The following is a 20,139-nucleotide window of genomic DNA, read 5'->3' as shown; positions in this document are numbered from 1 at the left end:
TCAATCAAGATATAAAGCGTTAGATGGGGAGGGGGGGGCTTTTTTTGGTTAAAATGCTTCCACGGTAGGAAAAGTGAACACTCAGTATTTAACCTGTTTATACCTAATTTTCACTTGCACAAACTCCCTACTTCTGCCTGCACCTGCAATCCCCCTTTCTTCGCATGATTATATATATCATGTCTTTCCTCACAATCCAATGCGTCCACAAGAGATCCCCAGTCTGAAGTGCAACATTAATCTCCCATGTCGCCCCATCTGCCACTTTGCTTCACACCATTTTCTCTCTCTCAGTCTCCATCCTCCCCCCCTCCACCACCACCACATCCCTCTCTGTTAGTGATCCCCTCCCATGGCAGGGATGTGGCTGCCATGGCAACTGCTGACTCATCCTCCACCTTCCGCAGCCGTCCTGTGTGATGCCAGCTCTCCGGCGCAGCATCGTCCCGGGGCCTTTGCGTTTAGCGGATCGATCCTAAGTCCCGCAGGAGTCTGAGCAGGTTCTGGATCATAGATCGTAGATCGGGCTGACCGGCGGCCGCTCGGATGGGTAACGTACCCACAACGGTGAAGCACTGCCTGAGCTACGAGCAACTCATCCAGGACTACCCGTGGCTGAGACGCTGGCTGCTGCTGGAGGAGAAGGTGGGCGTTTTTTTCTTCTTCTTCTTGTTTCTAATCCGCTGCACATGCTCCGCCACATGACTCCCCCATGACAGAGCCACCGGTGACACCGCTGATGCTGCACGCTGCTTATATAACAGCTGAAACGCTGCTCTGCTTTCACAGTAGACTGCATGTTTAAGGATGCATGGGCTTCTCTATATGTATGAACGGTGTATGTTCTAATCTGAGTCTGCCCTCTCTCTCTCTCTCTCTTTCATTCAAACAATGCTCACTGATAATATATTTACATTGTATGTGTGCATCAGATCATATCACGTTGTAGTAGCCTACCGTATCGACTGTAACCGTAGCTTGTGCAGTAGATCAGTGCTTTGATTTAATGGCCAACACATTTCTGGAATGGTTGAGCAAATTTCATTTTCAGTTGTTGCCCTCGAAATGTGTGTACAGACAAGTGTGATGGACAAAATAAAGTAAGTAAGCTACCATAATAATACTTCAGAGGCCAACTTATTTATTTAACCTGCTCAACAAGTTGAATTCCAAACTATATTTGGTGCAACTGTCGAACGTGAATAGCTAGAATTAATAGATTATTAAGTACCACAAAATGGAACTAACGTTATTAAAGTACGAATACTTAAAAGCAATTACATTAGCTACAATGGCTAACAGCTAGCTAGTTTATAAGCTAAATGCCGTTACTTGGTTAGTGTACGTTCCTCAAGTGCTCAACTGTCACTTTAAGCTAGCTCAGCACAAACAGATAGCGAAGAAGGTTTTATGTCTAGCAAGCTAAAGGCACCGGTACTTCTCTCAGGAGCTGGTGGAGATTAAAAAAGAAACAAAATGGCTGTGAAAGTTGGACCTACGTTTGTCAGGTAGACAGGTAAAAACGACGCTCCATGTTTGCTAATTATGAAAGGAGCTAACGTTAAAACAGATAACAGTTAGCCATAACAGCTAAATAAGCTGCCATGGATGTTAGCTAGTTTTGTTTTTCTGTTCCCCCGTGGGCAGAACTTACTGAAGTAGGTAAACCGTGTTGGTCACTGTTTTGTCTGTTCTGAGGAGTTTATTTAGCTAAATAATTTTAAGTAAGATGTTCTTTCTATCTCTGTTGAAGTTTTGCATGTTAACCGAGTGGACAAGTTCTTTTCCTCATGAAAAATTTGATTCCTGAAAAAAAACAAAAAACAAAAAACACCCTGATCCTCAGAATACATCCGTTGTGGTTTTGTGTGGAGTTACCCTCACCTTCCTCCCCACTCTTCCCCCTCTCTGACACATCTCCCGAATTTGCATCCTAGTGCCATGACAAAGGCTTATGTCTTGGTTCTCGGGTTGCATCTGTCTTTGAGGCAGACAGTTGTTCATGTTAGAAACAACATGTCCCGGAGCATCCCACGCCCGGAGGATGACTGACTGCCTGTGCTCAGTGTTCTCTTGAGTGGTATTCATCTCCTCTGTTTCTCTTTGATATTGTTCCCCAGACCATTACAGGACATGCATATCCAAAGTTTGTCAAAATAGTTGAAGTGGGGCCAAGAGATGGACTTCAAAATGAGAAGGTATTTACACTGTCAATCCAGTCACGAATCCCATTTATATTTATAGGCGCCCTTGTTTTGGATTACTGCACATGCTAATGCCGGGAAACTCCCACTTTTCCCCCGCATTTTTCGTACATAAAACAATCCGTAACACATGGTTTGTGTGCCATAATTGCCAGGGCCATGTGTTTCACATTTTCTTTGAAATTGAATAGGAGAGATGACACGGCCTCTGGCTTTATTTTACCCTATTTAGCCTGTCAACTGCTTGATCAGTTCCCTATTGCGCGCCTGTAGCTTTACAGATTGTACTGGATGCAGCAGTGATTTTGTTCACCGCAGCCTGTTATTATGAGAAATATTGTGTATTCCAAGGGCACTCTGAAGTGACCGAGCAAGTGCACGATACAGAATGTGAATATAGATGTTAACGTGACTGACAGGTTGCGCAGAAGGAACAACCTGCCAGATATCTGCATGTCGTACCCCCCCCCCCCCCCCCCCCCTTGTCTTGTGCGGAATCAAATCCAGAAAAGAGCTGTTTCAGTTTTCATTGTTCCCCAGGAAATTGTTCCGACAGGGGTGAAAATCCAGCTGATAGACATGCTCTCAGGGGCCGGCCTGCCTGTGATCGAGGCCACCAGCTTTGTCTCTTCAAAGTGGGTACCGCAGGTAATAACTCTTCTTTGTGCACGGCAAAAGAGTGCTGAGTGATTTATTAGGCTCGCTTTCTTCTCTTCATAAGCGCCGAGGAAAGTCTGCTCTTCAAGTATCCTCTAACAGATGCCTTTTGGAAAGAGCATTTTAAGATATTCTTCATGCAGTCGACCTCACATTCCCTGTCGTAAATTCTACCATTATTTACTTCATAAAGGCGGGCAAACAAAAAAACACGTCCCACATGTTGCTTATGCGGAGAAATGTGACATGAAAAAGAAATTCTGTGCGACTCTGCTGCTTTAAGCATGTGTAAACATTTGTGCAGGATGATGTTAAAGGTTTATTTTTCTACATCATATGTTTTTTCCCCCCTTTCATTTAGATGGCAGACCACAGTGATGTACTCAGAGGAATCCAGAGAGCACCTCATGTCCAGTACCCTGTTTTGACACCTAACTTGCAAGGCTTCCAGGACGCTGTAAGTACTCATTTTTAATTCAGCACGATGATCTCTGCTGAAAAACCATAACTGTTTACCCACGCTTGTCAATTTGAGTTAATTGTTGGCGCCGCAAATTTTTCTGCCACATAATTCCGGCACTTACGTAAGTGTGACTCCGACGCCGTGTTCAAAACCGTTTCACAAGTTCATTTTTCTCTCCTCTTTCAAGGTTGCAGCTGGTGCTACCGAGGTGGCGGTGTTTGGGTCAGCGTCTGAAACCTTCAGCAAGAAAAATATTAACTGCTCGATTGATGAAAGCATGCTGAGGTTTGAGGAAGTCATTAACACTGCCAGAGAGCGACAGATTCCAGTGCGAGGGTTGGTACTTTTTGTATTACTTTCACTCGCTTACAATGAGTGGAAACACAAATCTCACATTTTACTCGCTGTCGTATGTTATTTAGATTTACTTCGCTCCAAATGAAAATTGAGTTTGTAAATTGAGACCACTGCAGTTTCTATATGTAGGATAAATAAGACAATTCAGTGAGGAGTAACTGAAGTCCAGATGGACATTAAAGCAAACCAAACAGGGTGAGCTGCTGAATATAGTTGTTGCTTTTTGTCAAACGTGGAAAAACAAGGTAATGGAACTATGACACACGTTTCCATTAAGGATTAACACATTGGGAACACATCAACAGTGGATTTGGGTGCCAAATACTGTTTGATGATTAACAAGAATGGCACTCAGTAGAGCGCATACCTCAGCCAAGGCCTGACCATCCCTTTTAATTCAATCAAGCCCAATCTAATATAAAATAAAAAATATTTGAATCCTCCAGATAGATACCAGCCAGCTTAATGGAACAATTTTAAAATCAAAATCCATGCATCATTTCCTGAGAAATTTACCAAAATGTTGCACTCACCAAATCTAAGTGGGGTCTATTCTGGGCCGAAACCCATCCTCCAACCAAGTTTTATGAAAATCGGTTCTGTAGTTTTTGTGTAATCCTGCTGACAAACCATCCAACAACAAAGCAAGAGAGGGCACCCACAAAAACACAAGGTCCTTGGCAGAGGTAACAAATGCAGAGAGCCAAGATCAGTATCACCACCAGAATCCAGTCTTTAATCTGTGAACCAAACCTTATGTCAATCTTTTGGTATATCTCTATAATAAAAAGGTAAATAAAAAGCATAAAAGAAGAATAAGCACCTGGCGACAGCAGAACGCTACTGTAAAATAAACAGATTTTTGAATATGTCCTACATAGGCTCGCCCGATATGAGGAAAATCTGCGATATGCAATAATACTGTTCAATATTGCGATGACGATATAACTTGCGATAAATAAACAAATATTGAAGTTTGAATATTATTAACTATAGAGTTAATGATGGCTAACGTTAGTTTTGAATTGTTCATGTAGGTCTTTATGGTTGTATTGCAGGTGGTGATGGAGGTTGGTTGTGTTTCCTCTAGAAGTTGCAACAACTGCTCGGCATGTTTTACACAGTACCTGTGTTTGTAAAATGTCGTCTCTCCTGAATCCAAAATAAGTCCATAAAGCAGAAGTGCTGTTTCTTTTCACCACAAGGTCTTCGTCGACCACATTTTCATCGCTTTTCTCTCAGCCATCATAACCTGGCAATCACCACCAAACTGATGCCGATTAATTTTGTCAGGGTAGCTAACGGCTAGCTGGGGCTTCATCTGATTGGCCATTGAATCCAGGGCTCCGTCTGATAGGCTAAATGTTGGCGTGCTCAAGGTGCATGCATAACGCAAAATTACATGTGTCACAACATTTTTTCGTACTCATCGCCTGTCAGGCAGTCTTGTGTTTATCGCACGTGTACATATCGCGATGACGATGAAAATTCGTTTTATCGGGCAGCCCTAGTCCTACTTGTAATCCTGTAATCAGGGATGGTCTGCAGCTTGAAATTCTGCGTGCTACAGCGAATTGCTGCTTCGTCCACAGCAGTTTTTTTCATGGTTAATCAATAACATCAAATGCTACCGAATGTTCGATCTCACAAGCATTGTCCTGTCTTCAGATATGTCTCTTGTGCCCTTGGATGCCCACATGAGGGACACATTGAACCTTCCAAAGTTGCTGAGGTGAGATAAACCTTGAATATTCTAATTATACTTCCGTGTTTCCTGAATTTTTCAGTAGAGAAAATGTTAATGAACTGTCATATTGAGATGTTATCATGCGTTACTTACGCTGGTACACTACCACCCACACGTTAACATAATGCAGGTTTTGTAGACATACGGGAAGATTAAATTAGTTTAGCAATCACCGCTGCCAGTTTTGTAATCACGCCTGTTCCTTGTAATCTGTGATGGTGGAGTGCACTTTTTCACACTCAATGAATTTACGAGACAGTGCTCATTTCATTAAACTACAAGAGAGCAAGCCCTTATCTCTGCAGTCTGTGTAATTTACTGGGGAGGGAGTGGTGAAGTGGTGTGGAACGGCTCAAACACTCACAGCCTTGTCTGTTGTCTCCTCATTTTCTGGTCTTGTCATGTAAAGAGCAGAACAAACAGATCTGTGTTCTTTTGGTTTTCAATTAAGAGAGTTAATTGAGTTCTTTGAGTTTCAATCCATACTCATATCCTGTCATTTCAATGCCAAACTTGAAATGATTCTGTTGATAAGCAAGATTTATTTTTTTAACAAAAGCAATCTTTCATTCTTTTCACTATCCTTTAGGTGGCAAAGCGGTTGTATGAAATGGGCTGTTATGAGATTTCCTTGGGGGATACCATCGGGGTCGGTACGCCAGGTTCCATGTTTAAAATGCTGCAGAGTGTGATGAAGGAGGTGCCCACCAGCGCCCTAGCCGTTCACTGCCATGACACTTACGGGCAAGCACTGCCCAACATCCTGACTGCACTTCAGGTAAGAACCCATCAAAGAAGAAAGTCGTCTTTCCATTTGGTAATATTGTAGTATTAGGATTAGATGTGAAAATGTCTCTTAATATTTAAGTTAGGACTAACCAAAAGAACTTGTGTTCCCCTGTATTGTTCTGACAAGAGAAGTAAGAATAGGCCAAAATATCTATCAAGACATTTTCTGTATTTAGCATGATTGCATCAAGGTACTCTAATTTGATTTTCTGTATCTTCAGTGTCCTGCCTGTAAGCAGTTTTATTATGCAAAGCATGATCATGAAAACAAAGAGACTTTTATTTCACACTTGAAAGATACAACGTCTTATTAACAGAAGGGCCCTGCAACACAAAGACTTAAACAATGACGGCAAAAGGAAGGAACAATGGTAACGATAAGTCTTTACCCTTCAGAAAAAAATACTACTTACAAAATTACTAAAAACAAGAGCTCGACTTCAAACCCAGATCTAGCACAATCTACCCGTCTTTGAAAAAGAAACTGTGGCAAAAGTCTGCAGGTGCAACTGTCTCTGCCATGACTGTGCTGCCTCATTCTGGGTCAGAGTCACTCAAGGAACCTGGCATTTCTGGAAGTTTTTTTTTTTTTTTTTGAATGAAGGGGAACGGCTTCAGGACCGCTCCAGCACTTGGGTGGAGGGACCCGTGAATTCTGGGAAACGACGAGGAGGGAGCTTGAAAATTCTCAAAACCTGGCAGACGGCAAACAGATCCTCGAAAATAAAGTGAAGGCGAGACCTGACGTCTCTGCAAATTTGGTGAAGCGATGTGGGATCTCTGAGGAAGGAGAAATGTCTGAGGTCGCTCCCGGGAAAAGAAAGACAGGAGCTCTGATAGCCCTGAATGACAGGTGTGAGTCACACACACCTCGCCTATGTGAAGAAAAAACATCCCAACCTCTCTGTGAGGTATGTGAAAAGTGGCAATACTCTTCATAGGCAGAGGTCTGTAGAGGAATGACAAACACTGTCACACGTAGAAGAGGAAATCCATTTACTTCAGATTCCCCTCTGCGTGAGCACAAGACAGTGATGCATCATCCTCTCGATCCCGCACCTACCATGCTAAATATGTCCGGCAGCTTTACTTTCTGCTGTCACAGTGGCTTGGCGTGTATTTTCTTGGGCACCTTCTCCCACACATGCACATCCTTCAACTTATGATGAATACGAACACTCTTGTGGAGAACCACAGGCAGATTATGGATAAATGCCTAGCCCCGTACATCAATCAATGCTGTTAATCACGATGACATGAAGAGGAGCAGCCAGATGTGGAAGCAATGTCCAATTGGCGATTCCCGCTCCAAGATATCTTTCAGCTTCCTCAAGCAACTGCCAACATTGTTGAGATCACAGGTCTTTTCTGAGGCTTTAAATCATTATTCCTGCTGGGGATAATCACATGCTAAGCTGCTCCCAACCCATATATTTTTTTGGGCCAATTTTGAGGCATATGTTGCAGCGCATTCAGAAAAATCTTTTCTTCATTTTTTGAATGAGCAAAGGGTTAGTTGTGTTTATTTTCCACTTGAATCAGATATAAGGAAATTAAGTTCTCATCAAAATCTTCATTTAGGCTGAATGCCATGTATCTTTGCCATTTAAAGTTGCTTGAAATCATATAACATGTACGTGTTTTAGACCTAACAAAAATATCATCTCATACTTGAAACAAATATCCTCATTTAGAGTATTAAGATGTATAGTAATACGGTGTATCGCTGTCCAAACCTTTTCTGAAACTCACTGTACACCTGAATCAACCCTGAGCTTTAATGACAACGTGTCCTGTTTACGACATTATGAATGTGTCCTCTGTTGGACGAGCATTGAGCACGCACAAAACAAATGTTTAGGTTACAATGGGACACAGAGGAAAACCAGGAGCCGTCAGTCAACGAGGAAGAGGGGCATTAAGAAACATGATCTAAGCTCTCCCCACAAAGCAAGATGATTCGCACACTGAGAAAAAAAAATTCCCAGAATCTTAATAAACATGAGATATTTCCAGTGGGCCCTTCCAACACAGCACACATTTATTGTAGTGAACTTCATGGACTGTTACACTAATATGCTGCAAAGCTGTAATTAGGTTGTAAACCCCTGTGGAACAGCTCTCATTTGGGTGTTTTTTACTACTTTGCCCTTAGCGAGTGTAAAACTGACATAAATCCAGACATAAAGCAGAGGTAACGCAGATATGGCTGTATCAGTTCTCTGGAGCACATTGTCATTGCGGAGGAGGAAGCTCATTGGGGGCTGGGTGGGTCAGCAGATGTGAGGGGGGTCAGCACAAAGGCTCACCTATTCAGTGTCTGTTGGACAAAGCAACTGAGAGCTAGGTGGATAGAAGGGCCCTGGGGGGCTCCTAACTCATCTGTCGCTTGGCTGTTGAACTCTCTGACAATGCTGCGCTTAAAGGCCAGTGGAAAATGATCCTTTCATTCGCTCGCTGCTGAACGCGTGATGAATGGTGCTGCAGCTGCAGACCAAAGTCTAGAAACTTTGGTAGCACTTGTAAAATATCTCCTGGGCAGTAGATAGTTATGCATTGTGACTTATACTGTAGTTTATTGCAAAATTGCTGCAGCAATGTAATTAATTTACTGTTTCACGCAAGAATAACAAAGGCTTAGTTTTAAGACCTGGGAACGTTTATTCAAACTGGTGAAAGGCAAGTTTTTTCTTTTACTTATCATTGTAAGGTGAATGTAGAGAATATTGACACCATCAGCATAAACTTAAGCTTTGTTTTCACTGTGCAATTCTGTCTGCCACTTGGCAAAAAATCTCCCAGGAAAAAAGGAGGCAATCTCTATTTTAAACCTAATGAATGGGTGAACTCAAGTTTTGTACTGTGTTGTTGGTAGTTAGGTAGCGACACTGTGGAAAAAGGAAACTATTCTGTTTTGTTTGCAACAGTAGCGCCAACAATAATACCACCTGGAAACGTTAGAGATGTTTGTTTCCACTTCAGCTAAGAGTTCCACACACACCGATGACAAAGCACTTTAATATTAACATTGGTAAGTAAACGAAGAAGTTGTGAACAGGTGAAGCTTTTTATATTCAACACATTCATCTCCTGATATTTCATTTCTGAATTGACTAATGTACAAATATGAGGTGCTTGTGCTTTACTTGAGTATTTCCATTTTAACTTTATATTTCTTCTCAAGTACATATCAGAGGCAGATGTTGTACTTTTTCACTCCACTACAATTTTCTGACAGCTTTAGTTAATAGTTATTTTTCAGATTACAAGTTTTCTTACTCTTCCCCTACCAATAAAAAACACGTATCCCGAAAATTGGTAATTTGAAACATTTCTAAAAAAAATAAAAAATAGGAGGATTTAGTGTTCTTTCAAGGTTTGTGGGTGTTTTTCTGACACCATGAAAAGTTGACTTTTTACAGATATGTGGTTCTCACAGGACAGCCACACTACCACCATGTAATAACCTTATAGAACATGATGCATTGCTGTAGATTGAATGGCCCGACAGTATATAAAATAGTTAAGATTAGAAAAACTCAAAGTATCTACAGCAGTTAAAATGCAACACACACTTTAATGCAGCAGTAATACAAAAACACTGACAGGGAACATTCAAACACAGAACCTACTTTTACTTTTCACCCTTCAGTTCATTTTATTGATAATGTAGTTTTACATGACTTCTATCATTTAGCTTTTAGCTTAATTTTAATTTAGCTGTTAAGTTAGGAATTGAATTCACCTTATCGATGAGAATTATGAAGAATGAATACGCAGTAGTTTACAGTGTTATAAGTACAGATAGCAGATACTTTCCCTCTAACTAAAAACACGATTCACTGTGTGTGTCTTTTTTAAAAGTTTTCAGATGTTAAACAGAAATTCGCTGGACCAGAACGTTCTTCAAAGTGGACTCTGTCAGGACACCATAACCGCCCAAAAATTATGTTTGGATTTACTCTGATATTGATGCTTTTATCTTGATTATCTCCGGTGCTGTTCATCTGCAACACTGCTCAACAGCGTCCACGTGTAAAACGGCAAATATTTAAAAACTTAGCTGTGACCGCAAACGGCGGAGTGAAAAAGCGCAGAGGGACGGTGAAATTCCTCTGTAGATCATATTTAGGATGATTCATCGCAGCTGCCCCGTGACCACAGAAAATAATAGCAGCCGGGAATATTTAGCCTACCATTTGCTCACCCATAAACAAGATGGAAATGAAAGATTTTATCATAGCTTTTCATTACTGTTTGCCAGAAGTCCACACCACCAACTGGGAGAGAAATGAATTCCCCCAGCGCTGTCAGCCCTGAGTCACCTCTTTTGTTCCTGATAAAGACATTCCTCAGTCTTTGTACCTTTTTTTTTTTTTTTCAGGAGGTCTGGGGGGGCTTTGTTACAAACCTACTCCTGGCAGGTCACACAATGACAACGTATGTACTTAGATTTCACAGGCTTGGCAAGGAAATGTATTTATTCTTACCTGCAATTTTGGTGTATTGTGTACAGCTGCAGCTGGGGAATACAGTCTAACCTGTTTGTGCTCACACATGAGTTCTCCGCTAACAATAACATTCATCTTCAGTGTTTTCTTTTGTCTCCGTCCAGGAAATGTTCAACCATCACAGTCAATAACTCTGTTTTACTAACATTCAGAGACCTCTTTAAGTGTGTTGATAACTTCACTACGTTGTTTTGATTTCATGCATTCACATTTATCAGATGTTCGGCAGATGTTAGGGTTAGCTAACTTCAAAACATCATTACATCATGAACAATACATGGCTTGAGAATCAACATTGCAATTGTTGCAATGTGAAGCAAGGCAAATCAAATCTACTTTTTCATATTTTTGATGTGGTTTTTGTTGTTGTTTTTTCGCAGCGTGCAAGCTGATCCTTAAGATTTCAGCAATGTTAACATTGTTGTCACATGTTGTTTTACTGCCCCTCATTGGTTGTAAATGTGCTGATTTTTGCCCACTGTGACATCACATTCATAGCCTTGTTTGAGCTATATAAGTTCCTGCATTTTTTCATATTGGAAATATTGTCGCCAAAAACCAAAATAGGGTCAGTGTTGCGATGCAAATAATCATGGCCATCATGGTCTTTATCATCGTGAAATGCTGTTTTTCAGAGGAAAAAACCCTTACAATCGTATCCAATATTGAATAATTATAGACTTTAAATAACACCTGACGTAATCAAATCTAAGATCAATAAAGTCAATGTTATCTTCATATTGACAGTTCTTATTGAAAGAGCCTTTTTAGACACTCAAAGATGTTCTAAAAGACCAACTAGGAAATACAAGACATCAAAACATTAAAAACTGTTTTAAAAAAGATTTATATAATAAGTTCATACATATATAGTGTATTATATATAGTTGTATTATCTTGGTTGTACACTACATTTCATGGTTATACTTCAGTCTAATCAATTATTTATCAGGGACACAAATTAATCAATAAATATGATGTGTAATATTACACATTTGGCTTTAAGGCAAATTTTTCCCTGGGAAGGTGTATGTGACACATTAAAAGAAAAAAAAAAGGAAATTAGTTAAAAATCCAACACAACAAAACAGCATCAGGTGTGGTTTATTTTAAAGGGTATACTGCACTATAAGTATACTAATAACCATTATAGAACAGACATGTACAAGACTAAACATCACAAAGAACAACAAATGTAGTCTTTAAAAAAAAATGGACACATGACACATACACACATGCATCTCTTCGAATCGTTTTTATTATAAAAAGTTGAATGAGATACTTTTACTGTGACTAAGAGTATGTCAGTAAGCATATAACAGGCACGTTCTGTGCCAATTTGAAGTTTTTGTGCTATTTTATTTTCCTGATATTTTTTTCATTACGTAGCAGGTCCAACAATTTGAATGGCCTTTTTTTTTCTTTTTTGGTTGTAATAAAGTTGAAATATAGTTCAACATAATAGTGTTCCTTGCCTATTGCCAACCACCCAGCTTCTGTCTGAACGCAAAGACGTAAAATAGACTGATTGTCGTGGTTGTTCTGCATTCATGAAGCTCGGTTGTCCGTGAAGAAGGTTCGTACGGGAGGTGAATGACTTGATTATATAGTTCAGAATTTTTTACACCTCAATAAATCACGAGGTAAAAATGTCATTTATTTATTCTTTATATGTTTGTTTTGTCTATCTCCTAGCTGCCCTACACTATCTGGGCTCTGCTCTCCAGTGGTAGGCTTATTTATGTGTTCCTGGGAGGAGGTGATATATGTGTCAGCAGCGGATCTATGACAGTTTCTTTCAGCTTCCCAGTTTATGCAGCAGCGGGCAAAGCATCACTGCTTCATATCCTTCAGTGAATACACTCTCTCTCCCTCTCTCTCGCTCTGACGCAGTTAGAAAACCAAAATGGGAGCATGTCCATCTTCAGCCTCGTCCACTCAGAGTGTAGAATGTCAACAAGCTTATCCCGACTCATGCAAGGTTGAAAATGCACTGTGCCTTTACCCAGGAATGTATTGTTTTTACATGGCCACAGCTCACTGAATGTGGCTTTTTAACACTGAGTGCACATCTGGTTTCTGGGCAGTGTAAGCCGAACTGAGCATTGGCAAGCTCGAGCTGCTGACCACCGATTCCTGCGTGATTAGCGTCCGCAGGAACACGGCACGCTGCTGAAGGCTCTGTTTTGTTCCTCTCAGAAACAGTATGCTGAAGACCCCTGGCCTTACACGGTTAGCAGCTGAAATCTGGCATGGCAGATTACAACTCTGTGTTTATACTACAAAAAAATCCTGCCTAGTACAATATCCTGCTCTGGCTTTAACCAAGGTCTGGAAATCTTGTGCACTGCACACACCGGAGTAGATCTCCTCCTTCTACCCCACCTCCTCCTCTTCGCTTGCCAACACAAACAGCAATTACGGCTGGCTCAGACGGCCACTGAAAGAAGTAGGTTCTTGTCTGGAGGAAAAGCAACCAATTAGCAGCATTGTTCGAAAAAAAAAAAAAAAAGAAAAGAGGGTAATAGAGATTCTTTTTAATTTAGCTTGCTTTGGTTCTGCTCCACGGGGTGAAAGTCCTCCACGACCCGATGCCACTGAGAGGATCAGCGTGTTAATTTTGTCTCGCTGTGGGATCCTCTGACATCTGGCTCCGCCACGGAAGCTGGAAAACATCTTTAATATTCTCATGACGATCCCAGGGACATGTGGAAAACATCCCGAGACCTTTGTCAGTAATGACTCTGAAGAGGGTCTGGCTTCATCATTCTTTGGTGTGAAAACAAAGTTTCGTCTCATCTTTAGGCTGTAAACTTACACGGCAACAACTGCAGTTTTGTCTCTTTATGTAACATTCAATTAAATTATTTGAAGAAAAAAAAACAACAACACATAAATAAACTCATCTTAGAGTTCACCATCAAAACAAAAGCATTAAGCTATTACGTTTGAAAGCAGCATTTTAAGCTGATTTGTAAGCGGTTCCAGCAAAAGTGTTTAAATACAGAAAAACAACTTAAAACGCATCATTAATGTTCATATGGAGGCCAGACACTTTGTATTGTAGTCAGCGAAAAACAAAACACAAAAAAACAAAAGCAAATAAAAGTTTCCCACAAATTCCCACAACAGTTAGGTTGATTGTAAGCAGCCATGGAGTCAAACGTATAACAAACAAAAAAGCTCAATGTATCTCTTGCGGGTGTGATATTGTTACGTCTTCGTGCACCGGAGTACAGACACACTTCATGTCATCAGTGAAAACAATTATGACATTAATGATTATTTGTACCGACTGCACATTTATGAAAGTGATGTTACAATTCCTGTATGGTGACAGGGCATAAGAGGACACCATCCATCCAGCCAAGGAAGAAATGTCTTCTCAATGTGGCAAAAAAGTGAATCCCCACAGTTAAAGGGTAGAGCAGCGCTGCACAAACATGAGTAACCAGGAGAATCAGAAACACATGAAATGTCCTGTTCAGCATTTATGATGTTCCTCTCCTATGAACAAGGCCGTAATTATGTGTTGCTGGTGGTTCGGGCTGACAAAGAGGATGACTAAGCCATACTGCGGGACATTCTGTGCCCACTCATCTTTTAGACATAAGCCCACAGTTCTCCTACACAGCTGTAAAACACGACCGCAGCGTTGGCAGGGCGCGCCGCACCGGGCAGGACAATCCAACAAACAAGGACCTTTGTTCCTGTGTTTTATCTGAGGTGAAGGAGCCTGTGTGGAGCTGCTGAATGCATCTGCTGTGCGTGTCCTTGCAGATGGGGGTCTGTGTGGTGGATTCGGCAGTGGCCGGCCTGGGAGGTTGCCCGTACGCTCAGGGTTCATCCGGCAATGTTTCAACAGAGGATGTTCTCTACATGCTCCATGGCATGGATATTGAAACCGTAAGCATGTCTCCACGGTGCACTTTGACACACCAGCTGTATTTTATGTCAGCGTAATCCCAGCAGATCGACCGAGAGCACACAATCTTCCAGAGCTCATTTACATAAACAGACGGCTCTGCAAACATACCACTCTGTCAATGTTTATTTTATAATATCAGTGGTTTTACACAGCTCGCACAAGCCCGCATGTCTCAGGAACAATTTATTTAACAATTCCTACCCCTGCTGGCGGAGAGGTGTCACTGCAGTTTAGTTTTCAGTCACCTGTTGCACACATACGTTCAAATTCATGAGCAGCTGCCCTTTGAGTGAACTCCTTTTGTTTGTCTTACCCTCATTATTGCAAAAAGACATAAAATGTTCTAATCTCTGTACATTAAAAAAATGTGTACTTCTTACAGTTGAATATTTGAGCGTCACTGTGTAAAACAATGTTTGTGCAGAGTTTGACACTAAACGGCTGTTTTCAGATAAATGTTCTGTGTGCCCATTGAAAGTTTTTAGTTTTTTTCTTTCTTGCAGGGCGTGAACATTGCCAAAGTCATAGAGGCCGGCGACTTCATCTGCAATGCTTTACGCCGCGAGACAAACTCCAAGGTGGCCCGAGCAAAAGGCCGGACACTGTGATTCGTTTCTGCAAAGGAATACACTTACCTATCTGACTCTGTTCCCTTGAAAGTGCTTCCCCTCTTGTTGCTGCCTTCCAATTTGTTGCCTATGCTTCCGTGTTTGAAACATGTCGGTCATAGTTTTTTTGACATGTTTTCGTCAGAGGTATCTCATCCAAATAATCGGAAGAATAATCAATTCAGTGTTGTTTTGTGGTCCAAAATCAGCTCTTTCAATCTCCATTGCATACCTTTCAGTTAATTACTACATTGTGGAGTCTGTTTCGGACTGAATGATTGACTGGATCTGTAACTTTTTGGTTGGCTTATTTTTTTCTCTGTATGGTTGGACATTACAAACGAGAACTCATATTCCCTGGAAAATAACTGGAGGCAGATGACAGTCAAGAAGGATGTATTGATCGTTCACCAATTTTAAAACCTTCCCGTGCTGAGTTTTGGTTTTGACACTTAATCTCTGTGAAGGTCAGCCACTTCTATTACTTTGTGTAGCCCAGTGGCCTTACAGCATAACACTGTACAATACCAGATTTTAGTCTGCTACGGCGACAAGCTGAACTCAATTTATTATCACCTCAGTAACACCTGAATTGAAAAGCAGAGGAAAAAAACTTCAAAAATATTGCTTTTTGAATATGAATATATTTTAATGCACTTTACTTCTCGAAAGACCTCTTCAGCTTTTTTGATATTGGGCGAATAGCAATTGGAAAAATAAATAGATAGATAAATAGATGAATCTCAAACTGCAACAAAAATAGCTGTTTAAGAAGAGTCTCTGAAGAGTTCCCGGCCTCAGGTTTTGCCAAAGATCAATGCAAAAGTGCCCCTTGATCATTTTTTTGTCATTAAAAAAAACTTGTACCATGACATAAGCTACTGTATGGGAGGATTGTCTGTGTCTGTGTGTGTGTGTAAAATCAAATGTGGTTGCATTTTCTCATGTATTTTGAGACCCTTCTGTGCTTTCTGTTAATATAATAAAACAGAATCCAAAATGGAAGGTGGATTGTGGTGGGATTTTATTTAAAGCAAGATAGCAAAGAATAAATGACGTGTATATATTGTGCTTGAGAAAAAATGCCCACATCTTCTGTCTTTATTCAGGTCATCTTCATCCTTCACCGGGGGGATGAAAATGACCCAAATAAAGAAAAAAGACCAGAAACATTTAATGAGGAGTGTCTGTCCTATCCAGCGCGCTAATTGCTGTTGCTATCACCTCATATCCCCCCCATAGATAATCAGTGCAATTAGAATGTCAGAGTGACATCTGACAGGTTGCAAACTGGGACTACGAAAGTCTTTAATGAATAGAAAATAGGAGGGAAACTGATACAGCTGCATCAGCGTATTAAAATGTGAAAATTGCGTACTCACAAAGGTCCATCTTCATCACGTATGCAAACACTTTTCCATTATAAAAATTATACATTCAAATACAATCGCACATGTTCAGAGACACACTCTTTTGGGAGAACTGTGTTTGTAGACAGAGGGAAATGAGATGAAAACAGTCCAATAATGAGCAAGCTAATGAGTGGAACTTTGGGAGACAAACCAATAAACAGTCAACAGCGTGAAGCATTTGGAAGGCAAACTGGTTTTAAGGCACCGCGGTAAAAATCTGCCACAGTTTTAAATAAGCATACTTACTCATCTCATCTGATTCTTATTCAGTGTGGTGTCATTTAATCAAATGTGTTTCCTTTTCTTCTGAGAAAGTTTTTTGAAAGTTCATGAACTTTTACCTATGGTCTGTTTCAGAGGCTGGGAGATTAACATTTGACACAGTATTTCTGGCAGTGGGGTTTATTTTCAGACTTGAAGGGGAAATTAGATCCTGAAACAGATAGAGTAGAGGTGTGTTGACACAAGGAGCTGAAAAGGGGAATTTCATAAATCACCCAACCAGGGTGATGGTGGCCTGATTCATTCTAATACAGTTGATACTTTTGCACCTCAGCTATAAAGCCACACTGTGTAACAAAAAGATATTGCTGAAGTTATGGTAATATTGTGGCAGCAGGGGGCGCCAAAAATACTGCATTTCAAATTTCAATCAGAAGAGAAAGATCTTTTTATGCCCAAACAAACTAATTAAACAAGCTCTCCTGTTTTCATGACTGAATAAACAAACTGACCAGGCACAATTTCATATTGTTTCACTTTGTTTATATGTGGCGGACCCTGCCACCTCTCTAGCTTCAAACAGTGTTCTGGGGACATTATTTCTCCCTGAGAACGGCTTGTTTACTGGAAAAGATAAATATTTGTTAAAGTTTGTGTTATAACCTTGTTAATATTGTAGTTATTGAAAGTTTGATTTTATTTTCGACAAAACTGCATAGTGCTCCTTCCTTAAATGAAATATCAACCTTAAAAAATGTTCCCGATGAGCATCGCCAAGTTATTGAATTTCATCTGATGTGTTCGGAGAGATTTTGAAATGTCTGGATACGTGAAAACACTAAGCTAGCCCTTTTGCTGACAGCGGCAGCCATCATACAAGACAAAGTGGTGATCCATCACAGTGAGGGTCAATGTCACAGAGGCTTCCAGATGTAATTCGGGCACTTAGACAAACTGTTTTCCTATCTAAAGCAGCACACAACAACCTAACCTCTCAGAGCATTGTCCTGTGGGAGGAGAATGCGAGGCAAAGATCACAGCACATTTGAAACCCACCTGCGAAACCCCAGTGTGAGACGAAGTAAAGGAAATGCTTTGAGTGACTTTTGTGAGTGACAAGAGGTCCTTTGGAGAAGAGCGGGTTCACGGAGAGGGATGGAAGGTGGAAAAAAAAAAAAAGATGAAACAGAAATAAGAGGTTACAAAGAACATTTTCCATTGATCACCGGGGGTATCAAAGAGCAGAGGGAAGCTGTCAGATTCAGAACGAGTCTGGTGCGGAGCAGATGAGGAAGATGAAAAGAGTAAACAGGAGGGCAAAAAGCATTCCACTTTTCCCTCCTAACATTCACATCCTACATCTGCATGCTTGGTTCAGAGACTACCAATGCGTCCTCACAGCGGGAGAGTTCAACAGTCGCCTTTCTTTGTGCGGTTAGCATGTGTTTTATTTCACAGTCCCCTGCACGTCTGCTCTATCTTGCGTCACAGTTCATCAGCATACAAATAAAAACACTTAATCATAAGCCTCGGTTTTATCCATACAGGAATGATACAATCATATAATGTCTGATGCTGTTTATCACTGTGATTTCAGCGCTGCCTCCTGCTGTTTCTGTTCTTTTATCTATGTAATATGGCTGGTAGGCACAAACCCATATGTTTTTTTTTTGTCGTTGTTGTTTTTTTAATCTTGTGTTCATGACAAGATTAAAAAAAAATTTACCCTCAGGGTTTCGAGGGCTCCACAGATCCAAGAGTACCTCTTGGTTTCACACAAAGTAGGATGAAAAAAAACATCTGGGTCTTCTGTCTGCGGTTGAAGCAGAGTGGCAATCCATCCATCCATACATCCATTATCTGACACCACTTATCCTTTTCAGGCTCGCGTTCATGCCTTTTCAGGGCCCAGCTGACAATTGGGCGATGGTGGAGGACACCCTTGATAAGTCGCCAGTTCATCACAGTTCATCACAGGGCCGGAGTGTCAATATGAAAGTGAAACTCAAGTGTAATGGAAGATGTTTTCGAAAAGAGAGGCGGATGTTAAATGTTAAGCTGATAACACGCCTGCCTGATAATTCCAGGAAACTAACAGAGCGTAAATCTCTCTACAGTAGAATGAGGATAAACCCAAAACTTTATGTTTCATGCCTCAGCATTAAGCCTCCCTGATCACTTCTCGTGGTGGTGTTTTATCGAATCCTCTGCTCAGAATTGAAGTCTGGTAAAACAAATAAATCAGGTAGCGGTTGAGATTCCCTTCTCCTGCCACCTTTATACCTTTTTCTCACTATTTTTCAAACTTCAACTTGAAAAACACTAGTGTTGGACTTTAACTGTGACCAACTGGTTCCTGCATTTTCTTCGAAGGCCTTGAGTCCTTTGCAGATGTAACACAGTCCCCAGGATATAAAGAGTGTCATGGACTTCGTACCATAGTCACATTTCTACAAAATCAGGTCATGCGATTCAGATTGCATGACCTGACTTGTCTAGTGGTGGAGAAACAGGCGAGAAGGGTGATCACAGTTCGAGCCTGCATTTTAACATTTGAAAGTGTAAAAAAAAAACGGTTATTTTCAACGAGAACTCTGGACAACAATCTTGGGTCTAAGCACAACCCTTTTGGTTGCCACAATCACAGATGGAGATGGTCCCCATTCCCGTGGAAAAAAGCTGGTTTTGGTCACCACAAGACCTGCTGGAAATGTCCCCAGTTCTCCTTAAACAAAATAAACAAAACACCCAGTTTGGATGACACAAAAAACAACTGGAAATGTGTCCATCCATGCACTTGAAGATATCCTGTGATGGGACTTGAACTGTAGCCCACTGATTGGGCATTCTTATATTGTAGCTGCTGAGATATTTATGTCTTATATCAAATTTAGTTTATTCAAGAGGGACCCTGAGATTTTCAATGACTGCCTCACTGTAGCTGTTGAGAAAACTAGGGAAAAGGACTAAATTGATGGTTTATTGTTCCATTGTTCCTGCTCCCATCTCAATGTTTTTGCACAATTTGCCCAATCAAAAAATTTCCCTTAACCACTTTGGCTTTCAGTGTTTTTCTTTAACTAGCGATAAAAAGGTTTGATTCTGAGATAGAATCTGAGACAGTTGAAAGGATAAACTGAAGGCTTTTGTTTTTAACAGCTGCTTTTTCTGCAGAAAAAGAAAATAATCATAAAGCATGTCAACCTCAGAAACAATAGAGCATTCTGAAAAAGAATTACAC

General features: G+C 40.7%; 1 protein-coding gene across 7 annotated transcripts; it reads left to right on the top strand.

Annotated features, from left to right (window-relative positions):
- The first annotated feature begins 308 nt into the window (after nucleotides 1-308).
- Nucleotides 309-16,269, top strand: hmgcll1 (3-hydroxymethyl-3-methylglutaryl-CoA lyase like 1). Of its 7 annotated transcripts, none has more exons than XM_030441468.1 (9): nucleotides 313-645; nucleotides 2,121-2,198; nucleotides 2,745-2,852; nucleotides 3,223-3,318; nucleotides 3,512-3,660; nucleotides 5,350-5,413; nucleotides 6,018-6,206; nucleotides 14,509-14,634; nucleotides 15,160-16,269. In XM_030441468.1, the coding sequence occupies exons 1-9, from the start codon at nucleotides 547-549 to the stop codon at nucleotides 15,262-15,264; spliced, it is 1,014 nt and encodes a 337-aa protein (XP_030297328.1). In that variant the 5' UTR covers nucleotides 313-546; the 3' UTR covers nucleotides 15,265-16,269. The 7 variants fall into 7 exon arrangements, with proteins under 7 accessions (XP_030297330.1, XP_030297329.1, XP_030297328.1 ...); XM_030441472.1 differs by lacking the exon at nucleotides 313-645 and adding an exon at nucleotides 1,129-1,508; XM_030441470.1 differs by lacking the exons at nucleotides 14,509-14,634; nucleotides 15,160-16,269 and adding an exon at nucleotides 6,822-8,232 and having other exon boundaries at nucleotides 309-645.
- The last annotated feature ends 3,870 nt before the right edge of the window (nucleotides 16,270-20,139 follow it).

The sequence above is a fragment of the Sparus aurata genome, chromosome 15 (assembly GCF_900880675.1).
Source record: "Sparus aurata chromosome 15, fSpaAur1.1, whole genome shotgun sequence".
NCBI classification, from domain to species: Eukaryota; Metazoa; Chordata; class Actinopteri; order Spariformes; family Sparidae; genus Sparus; species Sparus aurata.
Note: the sequence above shows the minus strand (reverse complement) of the source record. Positions and strands in the feature narration are given on the sequence as shown.